Here is a 21,401-nt window from a genome sequence, read left to right as displayed (position 1 = left end):
TGCCTTTTAGAATTCAGCTTTTTTGTCCATGTTTGAACCAAGGTTGTAATGAGATCAGGAACTGAGTGGACCTGGTGGAGCCCACCTGGAACCACTGAGCAGAATATTGTTGAGCAAGTGCTGCTTGATAGCACTGTTGATGACACCTTCCACCACTTTACTAGTGGTCGAGAGTAGACTATGGGGTGGTAATTGGCTGGGTTAAATTTGTCCTGCTTTTTGTTTATATGTCATCCCTGGAAATTTTTCTCACTGTCGGAAAGATACCAGTGTTGTAATGACTGGGAAAACTTAGCAAGGAGAGTGGGAAGTTCTGGAGCACAGTCTTCAGTACTATTGTAGGAATGTTATTAGGGCCCATAGTTGTTTGCAGTATCTGGTGCCTCAACTGTTTCTTGATATCACATGGAGTGAATCAAGTTGGCAGAGGACTGGTATCTGTGATGCTGGGACCACTGGAGGAGGCCAAGATGGATCATCTGCTTGGCACTTCTGGGTGAAGATCGTTGCAAATACTTCAGCCTTTTCTTTTGCAGTGTGGGACAGAAATGTTCCCTCACACAATCTTCCAGGCCAGTTCAGTTTGCTTGATAGTAATCCCCAGGAAGTTGATAATGAGGAATTCAGAGATGCCCATGCCATTGAATATCAAAGGGCGATGGTGAGATTCTGTCATGTTGGAGATGGGCATTACCTTGTACTTGTTTGACACAAATGTTACTTACCACTTATAGACCCAATCCAGGTCTTGCTGCAAATGGGCATAAATGGTGCTGATTATTATGTAATTGTCCATACACCTTCTCACTTCTGACCTTAAGATGGAAGAAAGATAATTGAAAAAGTATCCATTGTGTTATACTTGATCTACAGGTTCCTTGTGTGTTTTTAGTAATTTTGTACCTTTTTGAGAACTGAATAATTTCTGCTGATCTTCTGTGATAGGATTGACCTCTTATGACTGAATTGTGCTGCTTCGAGACCTATGCTTCACTCACCACCTGAATGCTTTTCTATAGAGTCAAATCCTTTGACTAATCAATCTGATGATGATTCATCAGCAATTCCTAAAACAATATTACCTGTTCTAACTTATAAATCTCCAAATGACCAACTCCATGCTATAGTTAGCCCTTCAGTGAAATTAATATTCCTGGCTGCTATGTCTTCCTAATGTGATTATTTATTTTCCCTGAGAGGCTTTAAATCCTGCAATATAGCAGTGCAGCTACTGTGTGCTGCTCTGCTGGAAGCTTTTCCCTTGCTTTTGCTATGTCACGATGAAGGATTCCCAACTTCTGTGAATAAAATCGAAGATCCTTGCTTTTTTCATGGCTATTCTTGATGAATTATATTAAATCACGGCCTTCATAAATGGTTCCTGTTTCTTTAACTTACTGAATGAATCCTGTTGCCTACTGCTTTAATATCAATTTCCCATTTTCTTGAGGCTTTACTGAATAAATCCACCTCTGTGTGGCTCTTTAGGTTTTCCTTAGATGGTTCCCATTGTTGTGGCTTTAAATAATAGAATTCATTAGTTTCTTATTTCATTTCCTGGATAAGTTCTGTTATGTGCTTTTTGAATAAATGTTTCCCGTCTTTAGTGCAGTTTATATAATGGATCTCCCCGTGCTTTTGTGCAATCACAATATTCTCCCAACTTTCTTCTTCCACTAGACTTTGTCTACTCAGGTTTCTAAACTGACCCTTTATCACTTCAATTTTGACTTTGTGATGGCCCAGACCTATTCAAAATATTACTTCTGTGGTCCTTGATTTCCCCAACTGCCTCTGTGACTCTTGATGCCCACTTCCTAATAATTGGTGATGCTCATTATGAACAAAAGTACTTGGCTTTTAGCTTCCTCAGATTGTAAACTGCAGTTCTTAAAAATTGTTTTTCCCTTGCCCATCAGGGATTACAACTTTACTTATGGAGCTGTGATGTGTGTTTCCCCTGTGGCTGAATTATTATTTTGGGGATTGCTCTTAAAGATCATTGGCACCCAGTCCATTCTGTAACTGACTTGGTGTGACTAGTGCCCCAGTTCAATGCAGTTCCTAATTCACACACTCTGCTGTGTGTCTCTCAGCATGTCTGAAGTGCTTTTGTCATGGTTTGTAGATTGTGCCTTGTTGAATCTTGCCAAGACATTCTGCTCTGTAATGATCTCAAATTTTCAGCTGATCTGTCTGCTAGCTACTTGAATAAGCAGCCTTCTTAAAACTATGTCTGAAGAAATCTTCAAATTTCAACTAGTGCACCTACTGGAATCCACACTTCACCACGTTATAAGCTGTACTTTACCACTGCTCATCATGTTGTACAATCTAGCTGGTAGATTTGTTGCCTCCACACTGTTTCCTGGTAGGGATCTAAAGGGCTTGGTTGGTCTAGTGCAGCAAAGGAAAATCACTTGATTTAAATAATTTGTAGCTTATTGCATGATAGTAACCCCATACGAGTTAGGGGAAGACTAAAATTGTAGGTTTTACTCCTTCAAGGTCCTAAGACATTTTCTCACTAAACTTGTATGACATCTTCATAGTGAGCAATGCTTAAGGCACTCTTGATATTAATGCTTTCAGCCACTTATCCCCTTATACAACACATATATCTGGGCAATTTTTTACATTGCTGGGTAGATGCTAGTATTGTATCTGTACTAAGACAGCTTGGATAGGAATGCAGCACAAATCTTCAACGTAATTGCAACACTGTTGATGGGGGACCTACGGATTTTTCAGAATCCATTTCTTCAGCTTTTACTTAATATTACTGTGTGTTGCTGGGGATCTAAGTGGGTGGCTGAGATGGATCATCCACTCAACACTCTTAGCTGAAGGTAAATGCAAATGCATCAGCCTTATCTTTTGCAACATTATGCAGGGCTGCATCTCCAATGGGGATGGGGATATTTGTGGAACAACTTACGGCAGTTCTTTGTTTAATTGTCCATCACCATTCATGGCTGGATGGAGTAGAACCAAAGAGCTTAAATCTGATCCACTGACTGTGGGATTGCTTGGCCTCCTTTATCATATGTGTTACTGCTGTTTGGAACTGCATAAATAGTCCTGTGCCATAGTTTCACTATGCTGACACCTAGTTTTTAGGAATGCCTGCTGCTACTCCTGATATGCCCTCTGCAGTCTTCATTGAGGTAGGGTTGATTCCCAGGCAAGATCATAATGGTAGAACCAGGAATATCCTGGGCCATGATATTATAGGTTGCTGTTGAATACAGTTGAGATGCTTCTGATGTCCCACAGCATCTTCTTGGCTGCTAGTTTTGAGTTGCTGGATATGTTCGAAACCTGTCCCATTTGACATGGTTTAGTGCCACATAATAAGAAAGAGGGTATCTTCAATATGAAGTCAGGACTTTGTCAACAGGGGATTATACAGTAGTGATGCCTACTAATACTGCATCGGACAGAGGCACCTGTGATAGATTGCTGAGGAGACGGTCAAGTTTTATTCCCTCACTATCTGCCACATATTGTCAATTTAGTACTTGATTGGTATGGTCAACAGTGGTGATACTGAATCAGTCTTGAAAAATGTTAGGTTCTCCACTCAGAGTACATTCTCTGCTCTTGTCACCCTCGGTGCTTCTTCCAAGTGGCATTAAAGATGAAGAAGTATGGATTCATTAGATGAAGGGAGGTGATAGGTGTTAATCAGCAGGAGGGCTCTTTGCTGTGTTTAACCTGATGCCATGAAACTCCATGGGTCCAGAGTCAGTGTTCAGAACTCCCAGGGAAGCTCCTCCGAAATGTGTACCACTGATGAGTCTTTCTGCTAGTGGGACGGGACCTATTCCAGGATAGTGATGACAGTGTCTGGTAGATTACAAAGTATTGTTCCATATGTATGACTATGTCGGTGGTACACGTTTCCTAATTTTGGCACATATCCCCCAAAGTTAGTAAGGAGGACTTTGAGGGATTAAAGGGGATGGGGTTTGGTCCAAACGAGGGCATTGCTCAAAGTGCTGATTACCATGGTTCATGCCCCTAGGGAGCCTATCACATTGGCTGAGTAGCCTGTTAATCAAGTTGGTCATTGCATCCGATTGGCCGCTTTGGGCAGTGACCATCTGAAAAGCATCAATTATTGTCAGATTCAGCAGTCCCTTGTTACTTGCCAACCTTGTGCACTGTTTAGTTTCTGAAAAATGGGAGCTGGTGACAACTGCTTTGCTTTCTTCACTTTAGGCCTGGCTTGAGGTTGCTAAAGCACAAAGTAAGAAAATGAGATCAAGGCCTCAGTGGCAATGGTTAAAACGAGGATGTTGGGATTATTGTAACTCTGACATGCTGATTTGTGAGAAAATTTAATTCATTTTCTTTCAACTACAATGAAAGTAAATGAAGAAAAGACAAATGATGACAATAAAGATGAATTTAATGCCTTTGGGTAAGAAAAATGAAAATCATATTGTATTCATGGTGTTTTAACTAAAACCACATACTTAATCTAAAAAGTAAAATCCCACGGATGTTAGCAATCTGAAATGAAAACAGTGCTGGAAAAACCCAGCAGGTCTAACAGCATGAGACCATAAGATATAAGAACAGGGGTTAACCTTTTGTGTCTGCTCCACAATTTGGTAGAATCATGGCTGATCTGACATTCCTCTGATCCACTTTCCCACCTTTTCCCTGTACCTCCTGATTCCCCAACTGATCAAGAGTTTATGTCAGCCTTAGATGTATACAAGGACTTTGCCCCCACAGCCCTTTGTTAAGGAGTTTGAAAGATTCTCAACCTCTGTGAGGAGAAATTGCTCCTCATCTGAGTCTTAAATTAGCACCTTTATTCTGAGACTATGCCCTTTGGTCCTAGATTCTCCCATGAGGGGAAACATTTTTTCAGCATTTATCCTGTCAAGCTCCCCAAGAATCTTATGTTTCAACGAAATTAAAATTTCGAACAATACAAGCTAATGAGCAGAAGTCCAACTTGCTTAGCCTTTGCTGATAAGACAGTTCTTCCATATTTGGGATCATCCTAGTCAACTTTCTGTGAACTGCCTCCAATGAACCTGAGAGATAATGTCCAGTATGATTAAAGTTTTTGAGAAGATTTGTAGCTTAGGTTGAGGATGAGGTTGTAGACTTGCTCACTGAGCCGGTGTGTTTGATTTCAGAAGTTTCATCACATCAGTGTGCCTCCAGTGAAGTGTTGGTGTTCTGTCCTGCTTGTTATTTATATACCTCTGTTTGCTGGAGTAGTTGGCATTACTTGCGGTTCTGTTTTTCAGTGGTTTATATATCTGTTCCAGTTCAGTGTGTTTGTTGATGGAGCTCTGGTTGGAGTGTCAGGCCTCCAGGAATTCCCTGGCATGTCTCTGTTTGGCTTTTGCTATTGTGGATGTGTTGTTCCAGTCGAATACGTGTCCTTCTTTGTCCATGTGTATTGAGACCAGTAAGAATTGGTCATGTCTCTTGGTGGCTGGTTGGTGTTCTTGTATCCTTTATTATCAGTTTTCTTCCAGTTTGGCCTGTGTAATGTTTCTCACAGTCCTTGCATGCTATTTTGTATATTACATTAGTTTTATTAGTTGTGGGTATGGGATCTTTTACATTCATCAGTAGCTGTTGCAGGTTGGTTTGTGGTCTACCCTGATACCTAGGGGTCTGCGTAGTCTTGTGGTCATCTCTAATACATCTCTGATGTATGGTAGGGTGACTAGTTTGTCAGGCTGTGTTGTGTCCTCTTGTGGTCTGTCGCAGAGGTAATGGTGGATTGTGCTTTTTGGGTATCCGTTCCTTTTAAAACCTCTGCATAGGTGCTCCTCTTCTGCTTTGCACAATTCCGTTTATGAATGTTGGGGTGGTTGCTTGCGTAATTAAGTATCTGGTCCCTATGTGTGGTCTTTCTGTATACGCTAGTCTGGAGTTTACTGTTGTTCTTGCGTTCCACCATTATGTCTGGCAGTCGGTTATTGTTGTCTTCTTTGGGGATTCTATTCCATTGAAGATGTTCTTTATGTGTCAGTGGGTTTCTTCTAGTCTTGGGTATTTGACAATCACGAGGGTGTCATCTACATAGTGGACCTAGAGTTTGGGTTTATTGTTGGGGAGTGCTGTCTGATGTAACCTTTGCATTACTGCATCTGCAATCAGTTTTGATATTGGGGATCGCATTGGTGTTCTGTTGATTTGATGGAATATACAGTTGTTGAAGGTGAAGTGGATTGTGAAGCACAGATCCAGCAGTTTCAGGGTGCTGTCCTTGTTGATGCTGTTGGTGTTGTGGGGTGTCGGCCTTCCTGATTCGTCCAGCAGTGTGGCAATTGTCACGTTTGGCTAGGGCAATGTTAATGGATATAAATAGTGCTGTTATGTTGAAGGATATCATTATCTGGTCCTCTCCTATTCTTGTGTCCTTGATGATGTTGTGGAATTCTTGGGAGGAGTAGATGGAGTGGATAGTGTTGTCTACTAAGTACTTCATTTCCATTGTAGTTCTTTGGCTAATCGATTTATTGGAGTAACTGGTAGCGAGACGTTAGGTCTGAGGGGGACCCCTGGCTTGTGCACTTTAGGGAGCCCATGGAAGTGGGGTGTGTTGGATCCCTCTGGCTACATTTTTTGGTAGTCTGTCTTGCTGATATCTCCTAAGTTGTGTGATTTTTTTTCAGGGTTGTTGTAATCTAGCTCTCTAACTATGATGTTGATCTATTGCCATCTCTTGGTCGGCGTCGGTAGCTGCTAGCAGTGCATTAACTTTCTTGAGTCTCAATACACACGGACAAAGAAGGACACTAATTCGACTAGGACAACACATCCATGATAGCACAAGCCAAACGGAGACGTGCCAGGGAATTCCTGGAGGCCTGGCATTCCAACCAGAACTCCATCAACAAACACACTGAACTGGACTCAATATACAAACCACTGAAAAACAGAACCGGAAGTGGTGCCAACCACCCCAAAAAAGTGAGGCATATAAATAACAAGCAGGACAGAACACCAACACTTCACTGGAGGCACACTGATGATGTTACCTAGCAGGTGATGAAATGTCTACAATCAAACAGAATGGCTCAGCGAGCAAGTCTATAACCTCATCCAGTATGACTGTTGATCAGAACTGAAGAAGAAAATGAGTTTAATCAATTGTATCTGATTAATAAAAATTATGTTAAGGGATTTGCAAGTCTCAAATTTAATGCAAATATCTGCAACCTAAATCAGTAAAGAGTTAGTGTATATATGGCAGTCAGTGTATATCACACACTTTAAAAAAAAATGACATCAAGGAGGTGGAGGTGTCCATATATATCTTGACAGAATATAAACTCGGTAAGGAATTAGACAATATGTGATGTATCATAATGCTGTAAATTACTTCCAAAGCAGTGGTAGTTAAAAACGCATATCCCTGAACTTGTCAAAATTGGCTTAATATTAAAAATAAGTTGTTTTTATATATGTCAGTTTCATGTTAAGAAGTCAAATATAATTTGAAATCAATATTTAAAAAACACATGTTTGACAGGTAGCATCAAAGTCAGGTAGGGGGATGGTGGTGGAGGAGGAACAAAGGGCCTGTAGATTTTTCTCTTAGGTCTTGGTTTGCCATTGTCATTTCTGATGTCATAGTCAGTAATATGTTGTCCAATCCAGTTTCATTCTTTGCAGCAGTTTTTATACTAGTCAGTGACTTGCTAGTCCATTTCAGAGGGCAGTTGAGAGTCCACACATCGCTATGGTTCTGGAGCCACATATAAGGCCTGGTTACTTAAGGATTGAAGATTTTCCCCGCTAATAAACTTCAGTGAACTAGATTTTTAGAATCATTGACAATGGTTACAAGATGGTCATAATTATTTAGACTTCCTTTCAATTCCAGATGTATTGATTAATTGAATTTAAATTCCTCAAGTCGATGTGGTGGAATTTCAATTCATTTTTCTTGAGCATTTATGTATTTTTGCCACTATGTCATTGTTTCCCCTATCATTGCAAGCCAACACGTTTAAAAATTACTTGGATTGCTGTTAACAATCATACAAAATATATTTCTGGATTTTTAAAGCTAAAAAATTCCGGTCAATTATCAAACTTTTAGCTGTTGGTAACAGATCTTCCATAATTCATGACTTCTTTGAAAGAAAAGTTAGATTTATCTGGTCTGTTCAACAGTTCATTATCTGTCACTTGAATATACATTTATTCAGAAGTTATATATTCTAAAAGAGATTTTGCGGGAACCCCATATATTATGTCTAGTGCAATAGCCTGAGTAACATTTGAAGTAGCACTTACCAGTCAACCTCTCATAACTACTTCTTCTAGATTTGAAGGAACGGTGGGCACCACATGACTTCCAGCTGTCAAGTGATCGTCAAGAATCTTTGAGCTGTCGGCCTTCATTATCATCTGTTTATTCTGGCAGAGACTTGAGGGAAGCAAGAGAAAATGATACATCAAGCAAAATGGGTATAGATACTATGGTAGGTTTTTGTTGAGTACCAAGCAGGAAAGCGTCATTTCTAAAACAAAAATAGAAAGTGCTGGAGAAACTGAACTGGTCTGCCAGTGTTTGTAGAGAGAAATACAGAGTTAACATTTCAAATCCACTGTCCTTTGTCAGAAGTATTTATGCTGATGACAGTTGGGTGGCGAGAGGTTGGTAGGGTGGGGTTGGAAGGAGAGAAAAAGAGTACATGGAGATGGTGCCCAGAGAGAGAGGGAAAAGAGGGATAAGCAGAGAAAGAGGTTGCTGATGATAAGCCAAGAGAGATGGATGCTGGGTAGTCAGCTAATGGGAAGTGTCAGTGGTTGAAACTGAGTTGGCTATACTGGGAGCAACCAATGCAAAACAGGACCTAGGGGTGTGGGGGTAGATTACGAAAGTGGAGGGAGTTCACATTCTAAAATTGTTAAATTCAACACTGCATCCTGAAGCTGTTAGGTACGTAGGCAGATGAAATGTTGGCGTTGAGGCTCACCTAGGACACTGCAGCAGGCCTTTGTCTGAAATGTTTGCATGAGAACGGTTGATGTTTTGAAGTGGGAGGTAATTGGAAGGCTGGGGTCATTCTTTATGGATAGAGCATAAGTGTTTGGCAGAGCAGTCACACAAAATCTACATTGTGTCCACAGAGTGTCAAGGAGCTCACCTTGTGAGCAGTGAATACAGTAAACTAGATTACTTGTACTCCATTCAAATTGCTGCCTCACCTAGAAGGTGTGTCTGGAACCTTGGATAAGAGGAAGGAGGAGGTACATGGGCAAGTGTTGGGAGGAGGAGGAGTAACCAGAGTATCCCGGAAAGAATAGTCTCTGTGGAATATTGATGAAAGGGGAAGGGAACGTGTGTCTACTGATGGCATCTTGCTGTAGGTGACTGCTTATGATCCTTTGGATATGGAAGTGGGATTAAAAGTGAGGGCCCCGGGGGACCCTGTTGTTGTGGATGCTATCTTTCTCAGGAACCCTCCAAAATATCCACCTTTTTCTTCAATTGAGGATTCCCTGCCACTGGTTTATGGTGCCCCGAGCTGTGTCTGACTCATTTCTCGTATTTTTGCCCTTCCCTCCTACCCTCCTGCATTCAGGTGGGACCATTAACTATGGGACATTAGGTCCATTCCTCTTCAGCTCCCAACGTCTCTCTCCCTGGAGACCATCTCCACATACTACCAACCCCACTGCCTCCCTCCCCCTCCACACACCACCAAAAAAAATGTCATCAGCATAAATGTCACCTATTTTCAGGTCAGACGAAGGGCTGCTGAGCTTGAAATGTTAACTCTGTTTTGCTTTCGACAGATGCTGCTGGACCAACTGAACTTCTCCAGTCTTTCCTATTTTTGTTTAAGATTTTCAGTTTTTTAAAATTTAAACATCATATCCAGTTGTTCTTTTAGTATCCCATTTGAAATAATCTTTCTGTAGAAGTGGTTATTAAATGTGTAATTATTAAGATTTTCCGAGTCCAATATTCAGTAAGTATATTGCCACCTTTTTAAAAGTAATTACATTTTTTATTTTTATTAGTTAATTCAAAATGTAGTATGTGTGAATGAGTTATTACATACTTCAAGGGACAGGCCAAATGCATCAAAGCGTCTTATCATTTTCTCAGAATGGATGACTACAGATACTTGGATAATTGTATTAAATCTGGACCACATTGGATTTACTATATTAGACTTTTTAGTGAAATGGAGTCAATGGGTGAGCAATATTCTTTTTACTTTGAGAAATATGTTTGAAAGATTTTTCTCTGGTTGAACAAGGAAAAATTGTAGCAATACTTTTCTTTAAAATTACTTATGTAACAAAATAACAGAGGAGTTATTTTTGCTTAATTTCTAAGAACACCGTAGTCTTGAAGACTCTCTTCTGGATATTTTGGATTGTCACTAATGGGATCTACCCAGATACCATCTACATGCAAACAATGGGAGTTGCAACTTACGACTGATCTGACAGCAGCTGTATTTTTGAAAACAGAAACAAGCAGGGTAGCCAGCAAATATAAACATAACAGACAGGACTGAATTATTACATTTTAACATTAACATATTGAGAAAAACGGACAAATGTAATATCTGTCTTATAACAGACAGATTCATAGTATTCAAGTGAATCCATGCTCTAAGCCAACATTCTATTGCTGGGGTAGCTGACTTTACGTGACTAAGTAATATTCCTGTCTGTGGAAAATCCAGAGTTAAATCAGTTTCTACTTTGATAAGGATGAAAGGAACAAGGGTGCAGAGGAGATTTACTAGGATGTTGCCTGGTATGGAGGGAAGGTCTTACGAGGAAAGGCTGAGGGACTTGAGGCTGTTTTCATTAGTGAGAAGAAGATTGAGAGGTGACTTAATTGAAACATATAAAATAATCAGAGGGTTAGATAGGGTGGATAGGGAGAGCCTTTTTCCTAGGATGGTGATGGCGAGCAGGAGGGGGCATAGCTTTAAATTGAGGGGTGAAAGATATAGGACAGGTGTCAGAGGTAGTTTCTTTACTCAGAGAGTAGTAAGGAAATGGAACGCTTTGCCTGCAACGGTAGTAGATTTGCCAACTTTAGGTACATTTAAGTCGGCATTGGACAAGCATATGGACGTACTTGGAATAGTGTAGGTTAGATGGGCTTGAGATCGGTATGACAGGTCGACACAACATCGAGGGCCGAAGGGCCTGTACTGTGCTGTAATGTTCTATGTTCTATGTAAGAGTTCTCTTCTTCTCTTCAAGATTTCTTCAATAGTGTAAGGTTCAACAGACCCCAGTGTTCCTTGCATTACCCTCTGAGGTCTGTGTATGCAACAACTTTAGGTCAGTAACTTCCAGATCTGAAAGTTAATGTGTGGCGTGTCAATTGGTAGGTGTGGAGTCCTGAGGGGCTGCACAGCTTAAATTTGCATAGCTAATATCAGCCATGCTTTTCTTCAGTAGGAATAGCATTATTCTTCTAGTGATCTAAAATAGTCCTTATAGCTTACCTTATCTAAAATGATAATTATTTAAATAAATGGGGAACCAGAGAAAGCTAATGTTTTGTTTTTTAAAATTATATGTTAAAATATTAGCTACAACTTGAAACAGTACTACTGATTTTCACAGCAACAGAACTTTAGATTTATTTTTTTTAATATTTGAGAAACACTTGATTTTGTAAAGTGTGGGTTCTAACAATTGCACTGCACCTGTCTGCAAATGATATTCTGATGTTAGCAATATTTTTAGTTTCATTAAACTATGTTGTGGTGTATAGTAAATGGCAACACTGAGTTGCTTGATTAATTGATGTGTTTATTATCCCTGGGACAGATGTGCAAGTAATCTAAACATAACAAAGTATCTATCTCCAAATTTTTACACAATACATAAAAGCGAATGAGGAAAAAATCCCTAAAGCCTGTGAATGCTGAATCTGCTCAATAGAGGGATGCTATGTTGTGTCCTGTATTAGCTCTGCTAACCTATGAAAGAGCATAAGAAAGTAAAATGAGTTCAATTTTGTTTATGCTTGGGTTTTAGCTGACCTGAAATGCACATGAATTTCATTTAAAACAATGTACAGAATAAAACATTTATTTGCATACAATTAAGAGCTGTAACAATAAGCCATGTAATCGTTGAGTTAAAGACTGATTCTGTTAAATCTAATATATTTAAACTATGCAATTAAAACAAAAAACATTTTTTAAATAGGAGGTTGAACCATCAAGAAGTGGACAATATCACAGTTACCTTGAAGAAGGTAAAGCTTTCCTGTAGAATTTGAATTTAAGCTGTATTATTTATTTATTGGTATTACACTCTTAAGCATTAATTTCTACTTTTATTTTTAATATTTATTTATTCAAGACAAGAAGTACACAGTCTTGTGTCAGTAATTGAAAATTCAAGGAGCAGCAGTCTTGAATTCATGCCTCTCATGTCAGTGATGGACTGCTGCAGCTCCTTGCTATTTCATGGTGCAGTAAAATTCCTGAAAATAGTTTCACATCTTCCAAAGTGTTACTTACAAGTATTGCAAAGCCACTGGTTGTCTTGGATTGTAGCAGGCCATTGATATTAGAAATCACAACATTGATTTTTCTCAGCTCTTACATATAGAAATATACCATACAGAAAGACCTAAATGTTCACAGGTTTTATGAGATTATGGTGTAGCGGTAATATTCCTGGCTTAGAAATCAAGAGTCCTGGGGATGAGGGTTCAAATCTCACATGGCTGCTGGTGAACCTTTAAACTTAGTGAAATCTTGAATTGAAAGCTTCCAGATTGGTGATTGTTGTAAAAATCCCTAGTTCACAAATGTTCTTTTAGATAAGGAAGCGTACAGTCCTTACCAAGTTGTGTACATGTAACTCCAGACTTGAAGCATTATGTTTGATTCTGAACCATCTTCTGTAATTGCCTAACACACCATTCAATTCAAGAGCAATTAAAGATGAACAAAAAATCTTTGCCAGCAATGCTCCCAAACCAAAATAATAAAAATTGTAATTATTTTAGATTATTATTGCTTATTGTTGGTTCATCAATTAGCTTTGGTCTTCATCCATATCCAAAGACTTCTTATTCTCGGCTTTTTTTTAAATTGTAAATTTTAATGGTCTTCCTCCCGTGGTGTAGTTTTACAGGATTTGCCAGAGGTAAAGGTATATTATTTGATCAATCTTTCTCTACAACATTTCCTTCTTTTATCATTGTCACTATGGTTCAAAAATATACCTTTGTTCCTTGTAGCGGATATTCATTGTGTAGTGAAGTTATTATCACGAAAAAGTGTTATCATGGAAGTCCCTCTACCTTCAATGATCCAGTATTGATAGGCTCATTCAGGTTGCTGTACGCTAGCAAGGCATCAAAGCTGCTCAGAAGTGTTCTGCCAAACTTCGGTGCAAAATTATTGTGTACCAAAACCAGCAAAAACATCGCTTGCTGTTTGTTATAATTTGACAGCATAAAAAACTTTACATTTATGTAATTTTTGTCGTACTTGATATGCAATCAAGTGTGTGAAGTTAGTCATGTATCAGGTATGGTACCCAAATTGTGCACAGCAAGATCTGTTCTTTGTGATATTGATTGTGACAGGACTGTTGGTCAGAACACCAGAAAATCTCCCATATTATGTAGTGACATGGGATCTTTAGCATTCCCATTAAACATCGAGTGCCAAATGTTCCAGCTACGTTTAGTGATTTGTTTTAAGCCCCAATTACATAATTTGGAATATTATTTTTAATTGGGCACCTGATAATTATAAAGAATAGAATGAAAATAGCATGGTATAAATTATAAAGATCTGAATACAGTCGTGTAATTTGGGGAATATTTGTAATGTTTGATTTTTGATTTTTGCTAGAAATATTACCTGCCTCATGAATTAAATATTGTTGTAAGATAACTTTGATTAATCAAGGCAAAAAAACGTTAAGAAACACACTTGTGCAGGGGAGAATTGCATACGTTTCCTAAGTACAGCAACCAACCCAAATAATTTTCAAAGAGCAACCATTCAAAGTAATTTAATAAAACCAAATAAGGTTACTTTTCTGTCACTGTAAAAGTGCAGGCCATCACCATCTGTTGTAACTGGCACCTTTTTTTCATGATTTTAATAGTAAAATATAATTTGGGATCTGTTTTTAGCCAATCAGAAACCTATAATATTTATCCTATTTCGAAATGGAGACTTGGAAAGGCGAAGTAGGTTTCAAGCAGGTTATTTTTATTTAAAAAGTCTCATCTTTATTCAATTTAATTTTTACAAAATGCACAACAATTCATTTGGTTAAATATAACATTTAAAGTTAACATTTTAAAAGACTAGAGAATGGAAATTAAAAAAAGATCTCGAGAGGCAGATGTAAAGTCTTTTGAATAATTTTACTACTTAAAATTGTTTCTTGAGCATTTAGTTTTAGTTTTGGGTTAGCAGCACAAGTTATTTCTGGTGTTTATGTAGCTTTTCTATCTGTATTGACAAGTGATCAAAAAAAATCCTAAGGAATTCTGAGTTTTCCTGAAGCTTTTGAGATTCTATATTTAAGACTTCATGCGACTAGAACTACAAAGGTAATAATCTAAAGACAGTTTTACTTATAGAATGATTCGTGGGTTTTGTTATAATTCGTTTGTCTTTCAGACGATAACAAAACCTATCATTCACCATCTCGCTCATCTCTACGTCCTGTTGGAAAGAGTGTTTGTAATCGACCCAGGGAAGGATTCAGAGTAACATTTTCAGATAAAATTCTGGATTCCAATACTGACGAAAGCAGTATCCAGAAAAATTTTATCAATTCAGATTTGCAGTATGACTCTTCTTCAGGGTATAATAAGAAAGAAAGCTTGCTTCAGACCAGGGAAAGAAACCATACAAAATACACAGATATTTCTGTGAAAGATTCTTTAGCAAACATTGACGTAAACAACTTTTTGTCATACGATTATCACAAGCAATCAAACATGGATACGAAAACGTATCAATCTACGCTGGAGCCTCAGAATTCTTATTTACATCGTCAGACGGATAAACCAAGCATTGGGACGCACAATGACAGATCATTTACAACTAATTCAGGTAGTACATATGCTGCCCTTTGTAGTTTTGTTTCTTTACCTGCTCATTAGTTGTAATTTGATTTTTAAATTTATTTCCATCGACTTTCTAATGATACATCAATAGTGTTTAAATAAGCTTTATTTATTCATAATGTTTTTCTTACTATCTGATATTTACAACTAAGGTATTATTTATGAAAATAAATGTTACCAGCTTTTGTTTAAGCAGGTTTTTTTGCACACAATTTCTCTGAGGGGAAAGTATACAGAGTCAGACTGCCCCACATCTATCCAGTTCCCACATGCTGATAACAACATTAAGTTGAGGAAAATCAAGGTCAAGAAAGTATGTTGGAATGCTACTGACATGTTACTAATTTAAAACAAAACTCAAAAAACACTAACATAATTAACATTTGCATAACATATTTGTGACAGTGAAGACTTTATTCCAAACATATATGTAGTAATTTTCCTATATCTTATAGTGGTTGGGAGACGGTGTCTTAGGAGGGATGTGCTACCATTTGAGTAGCACCAACATGGGAAGTAAAATATTTCATTCTTCCATAGCCATGGTTTCCTACCCACTGTGGCTGACAGGGCCCTCGACCATGCTGACCAATCACCCATGCTTCTAACCTGTCCCTTCCCATCACTCACAATATCGTGATTAGGTCCCCCTTGTCCTCACTTTTCATTCACCAGCTTCTGCATTCAAAGGATCATCCACTGCCATTTCAGACAACTCTAGCAGAATGCCACAACAAAACACATCTTCCTTGTCTGCATTTTGCAGGGATCATTCCCTGTGGGATATCCTAGTCCATTTCTTGATGACAACCAACACCACACCTCCTTCCCATGCCACCTTATCATGTAACAGAAGGATATACAACAGTTGCTGCTTCCTTGCTCAACATTGAAGGGCCCAAACAGTCTTTCCAGGTGAAGCAGCATTTCATCTGTACCTCCTCCAATTTGGTCTGTTGCATTTGCTGCACCCATTGTGGTCTATGTTACATCAGAGAAATCAGATGCAGACTGGATGACCGCTTTGCAGAACACCTCTGGTCCGTGCGCAAGCATGAGCCCGATCTGCCCACAGTTGGTCATTTTAACACTATCCTGCTCACATGTCCACTTGTCTATTCTCGGCATGCTGCAATGCTCCAGCGAATCACAGCGCAAATTGGAGGAAAAACATTTCATCTTCAGACTAGGCATTTTACAACCTTCTGGGTTTAGTATTGAGTTCAAGACTTTCAGATTGAGAACTCGCTCCGATTTCTTTCCTTTCTTTAGTTTTACACATTGCAGTCACATTCGCCTTCACCATGTCCTCTCCCCTCTCCGGCCACTCCAGTTTGACCACCTGTTCATTCCGTTTGGCAGTTGGACACTCCATTGTTCTCCCATTCTCACATTCCAATCACCTATTCTGCACTATCATCACCCTTTCTCCCCCAGCACTCCACCCCCACACTATTCCATAAACCCTGCCCCTCCACACTTGAGATCAGTTCTGAAGATTCATCTAGACTCAAAATATTATCTTACTGTCTCTCTCTGTGGATGCTGCCTGACCTGCTGTGGTGATTTCCATCATTTTTTGTTTTCAGTACAGATTCCGCATCTGCAGAAATTTGCTCCTATTTGAAATTAATATTGTGTTTTGTGTTGATTAGAAAACAATTGAGTAGAAATTGAAGTGCCTCCAGCAAAATTATGGTAGCAGAAATTTTGAAATTCCGAGCATCCCTATCATGTATCCTCCCATAGGTACATAGTTAAAAAAGGATATTAAAGGAACATACTGTATATATTGAATTAGAAAAATGAATTAACATTTAAGGAAGCTCCTGATCATTTGCCCTCATTTTTTTTTTCTTAATCTGTCCAGATTTGAAAACAAGTAGCACATATGGAATCAGAAAAAATACCTATGTAGATGACGGTGCCAGTAGTCAGAGATCAAAAATGACTTCTAGCGGCTTAATACCACGTCACGGAACTTCAACATCTGACCACTTACTTGATCGGCAAAGTTTGGTTTCACCTGCCAGTTCTTTCACATCCCTTTATTCCAATAGTTCAAAGAGAGGCTTTATTGAGCATATGAGTACAGAATTTACAACCAACAAGAATTTGGAGAGACGATCGCAACTAACCACAGCCAATGTAGAAAATTTTGAGTCTAAATTAGAACCGAAGAAAACAAGCAGTTTAAGTTCATTATCGTGCATACAGCCAAGTTACGATAGGAAGGTAATAAACTATACTTATTACCATCAAAAATATTTTTTCTCAGCTTATTTTCTCCGAGCGTACACAGTCAAGGTTTTCTCCAGCAATAGGCAATTTGATGTGATTATGTAGACTTAAACATTAAAACTGTTAGTTGAGACAACAAGGTGTAGAGCTAGACGAACACAGCAGGCCAAGCAGCATCAGAGGAGCAAGAAAGCTGACGTTTTGGGCCTAGACCCTTCTTCAGAAATCTACTGATCTTCTGACGAAGGGTCTAGGCCCGAAACGTCAGCCTTCCTGTTCCTCTGATGCTGCTTGGCCTGCTGTGTTCGTCCAGCTCTGTACCTTGTTGTCTCAGATTCTCCAGCATCTGCAGTTCCTGCTATCTCTAAAACTATTAGCTGATTCTGTTTGTAAACCCTAACCCACAACATTTATCACCATGTTCTCTGTCCGCTCTGGCTTTGAGATTTTGCCATGAGGAGAAGAGGAACCCATGCAGTCTAATCCTCAGGTCAGATTAATCCTAGCGTATTGCTAAACTGCAGCAGTGGCTATCCTTCTAAATAATTAATTGACTATGAGATGCTTTGCCACATTTTGAATTACTGAAAAGTTCTTTCTCTTTAATTTGCTTATGTTCTTTGCCATGTATGCAAAAAAGTAAAAAATGTTGCAAGTGCACAGCACAAATTGGTCACTATCCACCAAAGAGAGCACATTAAAATTTTGAGTAATTCTATCATCACAACACATGTATATAGTTTGACATTTTCTAGCCATCTATTTTTGATCAGCAGTTTGTTATTTCAGGTTAGTAAATCCATATTATTGTGCAAATTAAGCTATGCTTTTTTTTTCAAATCTATTTCTAAACATTTAGCCTTTTCCCAGTTTAGAATTTTCACATTTGATTATATTATGTCCTTTTCCCACAGTTATTCTAATTTTGATGATAATATGATTGGTCTTCCACTGCATCATGTTTACTTGTGCTCTTTGGTCCCAAAATCAGATCTAACACGGATTCCTTCCTTGTTGGACAGGAAGAGCACTGATTAATAAAATTTATCTTCCATGTGCTTCAGGAGTTCCTCTCCCTCTTTGCCCTTTATGGTGTTATGTTTGAGTTCACATCAGAATGATTGAAGTTTGCATTATCAGTGTTTTACAGCTCTTGTACAGTATCTTCCTGTAACGTGCCAGAAAATCTGCTCCCTACCTCCATCCCACTGCCCAGTATTAAACTCCAGAAGTGTATCATTCCTTCATTGTTCTTTAATTCTAACTAAATATATGTTATCTTTAATCTTTCTTTGATCAATACTGCCAAACTTCCTTTTTGTCTTGTTACTTTCATTGTCTTTTCTGGTTATGCCATAGCCAAGGATATTAACTTTTATTCCTCCTCCTCCTCTTTATGTCAGGCCCTGTAATTGCCTTAAATGGCAACTTGTGCCCCTGACACATTAAACTTCTATCCCATACTATACATGCAATTGTGCAAGTGCGCGCCAAGGCTGACTTAGGGTCAAACTTGTAATAGTCTGTCTACCCCCTCCTTTTTCTGAACTGTTCTTTACTTTTTCCCTCCCATGCACCTATTCATTTTGGTTTCTTTTCACAAATATTTTGTCTTGGCTGTCCATCCTACAATGTTAGCTCACCTTCCCAAAAGGAAATTTTCCCAAATCAGTTCAGATGGAATCTTTTCATCTTGAACAAATCCCTCTTAACTAAGGAATGTGAAGCCCGCTTTCCTGCACCATTTCTCCAAACTAATGATTAATTTGTTTTGGCTTACTAATACCATGGTTACTGTTGATTACTGCTGAACAATCTTTTTTATGCTGAAAACTAGCTAATATAAATATGATGTTTCATTCCTTCAGCATTATTATTTGATATTTTAAAAATTCAGTAATGTATTTTTGTGTTTTCTTCCCTCTTGAATCGAACGTTTGTTCTCCACTCCCCTTTATACTTCTCTCCCTGCTTTTGATGGTATTACTCTTTTAACAATTCTTCAATCAGATGCATAAGAAAGGTGCACAGTTGCTTGTCTCTTTCAAACATAGCAGATGCCCTCCCAATTCCATCTCCCACTTGCAGCAACTCGGAGTACTGGATTTCCTGGAAATTAAATGGGCATGGTCAGTCTGCTAGGTTTATCCCAAATTTATTGTACAAGTAAAATGACATGCCAAATCATCATGTGTCCAAAATTGGAACTGGTGATTTGAAATGTGTTCACAGTCTGAAGGTGATAAATGCAAATATTAACATATATTATGAAACAAGCATTTCTATGTTTCTCCCTTCATTAGCAAACAGCTCTGAATAAATTGCATGAAGTAGAGGAATGTGGTGATTATCGTTCTCGAACGCCAGTTGGGCTCAGTTGTAGTTTCTCTGCGAGTGTTTCCTCCCTCTTGCTGAATCTACTTGATCTAGTGGATCAACATTGGAATGGTTTGAGATCCCTTCAGTCAAACCAGAGATTTCTTAGTAAGCTGGCTACTTTGCTTCCTTTTTGCAATGTAGATTTTAATGTAGAGATTTTTAATTCATGCTAGATGTTTTACTTTAGGTGGCAATATAATTTGAACAAAACTTTGCTTTTTAACATTTGGTTATTTCCTGGAAATATCTTGAAGGGGAAATTGCATTTTGGTGATTATTACGGAATTACATTTGCACAATTTATGAACTTTAATATTTTTGGATCTTTGACAAATAATTTGTCATGATTTGTATCAAAATTCTCAGATGTCATTCTGAAAAGACTAACATTAACAATACTGAAGAGTACTAAAGCATTGGAATTCAGATGAAATAGCTATACAGATTTCTAAAGATAATGAAGTTTTGATTAGACAATTCAAAAGCCATATTGCTGTGATCCTTCTAATTTTAGCATAGCAGGAAATAATTTGTCATCGTCATGCACGGAGTAACTTATTTTTTGCTCGCTTGTGATGATATAGCAAAATTTATTTGAAGGAGTAATAGTGAAATCAAGTTGAAATATTGCAAGATTTACTGTGATTGTGCTTATCAACAACAGTTCTGAAATAAACTAGCTTGTTGTTTAACGTTCATCCTTGTATCACTAAAATGTTTTTAGCTTTTGGAAGCTTAGAAAAGTGCATCTGGCCAGATCATTATCTAGCTTATATAAAGATTTCATTAATCATCATACACAGTGGGCAGTAAAGGCAAGCTGATTGTAATGGAATGCCACCTCTGACGTTCAGATTTGTTGGGTTTGATTTGGGAAATGTTATCATTTATACCATGACAGTCTGAGATATTGTACACATGCTTAAGTACCAACATTCTTAAAATATAAGATTAAAACATATAAGTTAAACCAACCACAATGCACCTAACAGAAATTGTATACTATATTATGAACTTCAGAAAATATAATCTTTGATGATTAGATCATTTTCCTTGGGTCAGTGTCTCAATAAATTACAAGAGCGATAACTTGTAGAATAACTATAAATTAGTAAAATATTACAAGGTGCTTCACAGGACTATTATCACATAAAATTTGAAACTGAGCTAAATGCATATGTATCAGATTGGCTGATCATATACTTAGCTAAAAAGATGCATTTTAAGGAGTATCCTAGACAATGAAAGAAAGAAGGAAGAGAAGCTTGTGCAGAGAATTCCAGAGTTTAGGGTCATGACAGCTCCAGACCGTGGAATTAATTATTGATCAATTGAAATTGGGAATGTTCAAGAGGTCAGAATTGGAGGAATGCAGAAGTTGGAAGTTGAACTGAATCATGCATGGAAAAACCTTGGGGTCAGGTATGACGCGAAGGTTTGAAAACAGTCTAATTCAATCTCAGGCAGTTGTGAAGGAGTGGAATTGACTTAGTTGTTCAAGAAGAGTTTGTAGCAGGTCCAAAAATAATTTATTTAGAGGAAATGTCTGCTTTATCCTGTACAGAATGTGCAGAGAAACTAATTTAGAGTTAGTGGAGAGGTTGGGAGAAGTGACAGTAATGTAATGTTAGCATAAATGTGTTAATTGCTGCAGTGTTTTTGCATTATATCATTGGGGCAGCAAATT

The 21,401-nt window shown here is 38.2% G+C and overlaps 1 protein-coding gene and 1 long non-coding RNA gene across 3 annotated transcripts in view; one reads left to right on the top strand and one right to left on the bottom strand.

Annotated features, from left to right (window-relative positions):
- LOC132210632 (uncharacterized) overlaps positions 1-21,401 on the bottom strand; it is a 53,925-nt gene that overhangs the window by 3,389 nt on the left and 29,135 nt on the right. The window contains exon 2 of the long non-coding RNA XR_009446775.1: positions 8,287-8,419. This is a non-coding gene — a long non-coding RNA (uncharacterized LOC132210632). The remainder of the gene's footprint in view (positions 1-8,286; positions 8,420-21,401) is intronic.
- Positions 1-21,401, top strand: part of LOC125459748 (centrosomal protein of 72 kDa-like) — a 53,958-nt gene that overhangs the window by 20,741 nt on the left and 11,816 nt on the right. For both annotated transcript variants that reach the window (XM_048546549.1, XM_048546550.2), the window contains exons 6-10: positions 8,317-8,474; positions 12,193-12,241; positions 14,643-15,080; positions 16,965-17,329; positions 19,639-19,819. In XM_048546549.1, coding sequence (XP_048402506.1) covers positions 8,317-8,474; positions 12,193-12,241; positions 14,643-15,080; positions 16,965-17,329; positions 19,639-19,819 — 1,191 coding nt within the window. The remainder of the gene's footprint in view (positions 1-8,316; positions 8,475-12,192; positions 12,242-14,642; positions 15,081-16,964; positions 17,330-19,638; positions 19,820-21,401) is intronic.

The sequence above is a fragment of the Stegostoma tigrinum genome, chromosome 16 (genome assembly GCF_030684315.1).
Source record: "Stegostoma tigrinum isolate sSteTig4 chromosome 16, sSteTig4.hap1, whole genome shotgun sequence".
Classification (NCBI taxonomy): domain Eukaryota; kingdom Metazoa; phylum Chordata; class Chondrichthyes; order Orectolobiformes; family Stegostomatidae; genus Stegostoma; species Stegostoma tigrinum.
Note: the sequence above shows the minus strand (reverse complement) of the source record. Positions and strands in the feature narration are given on the sequence as shown.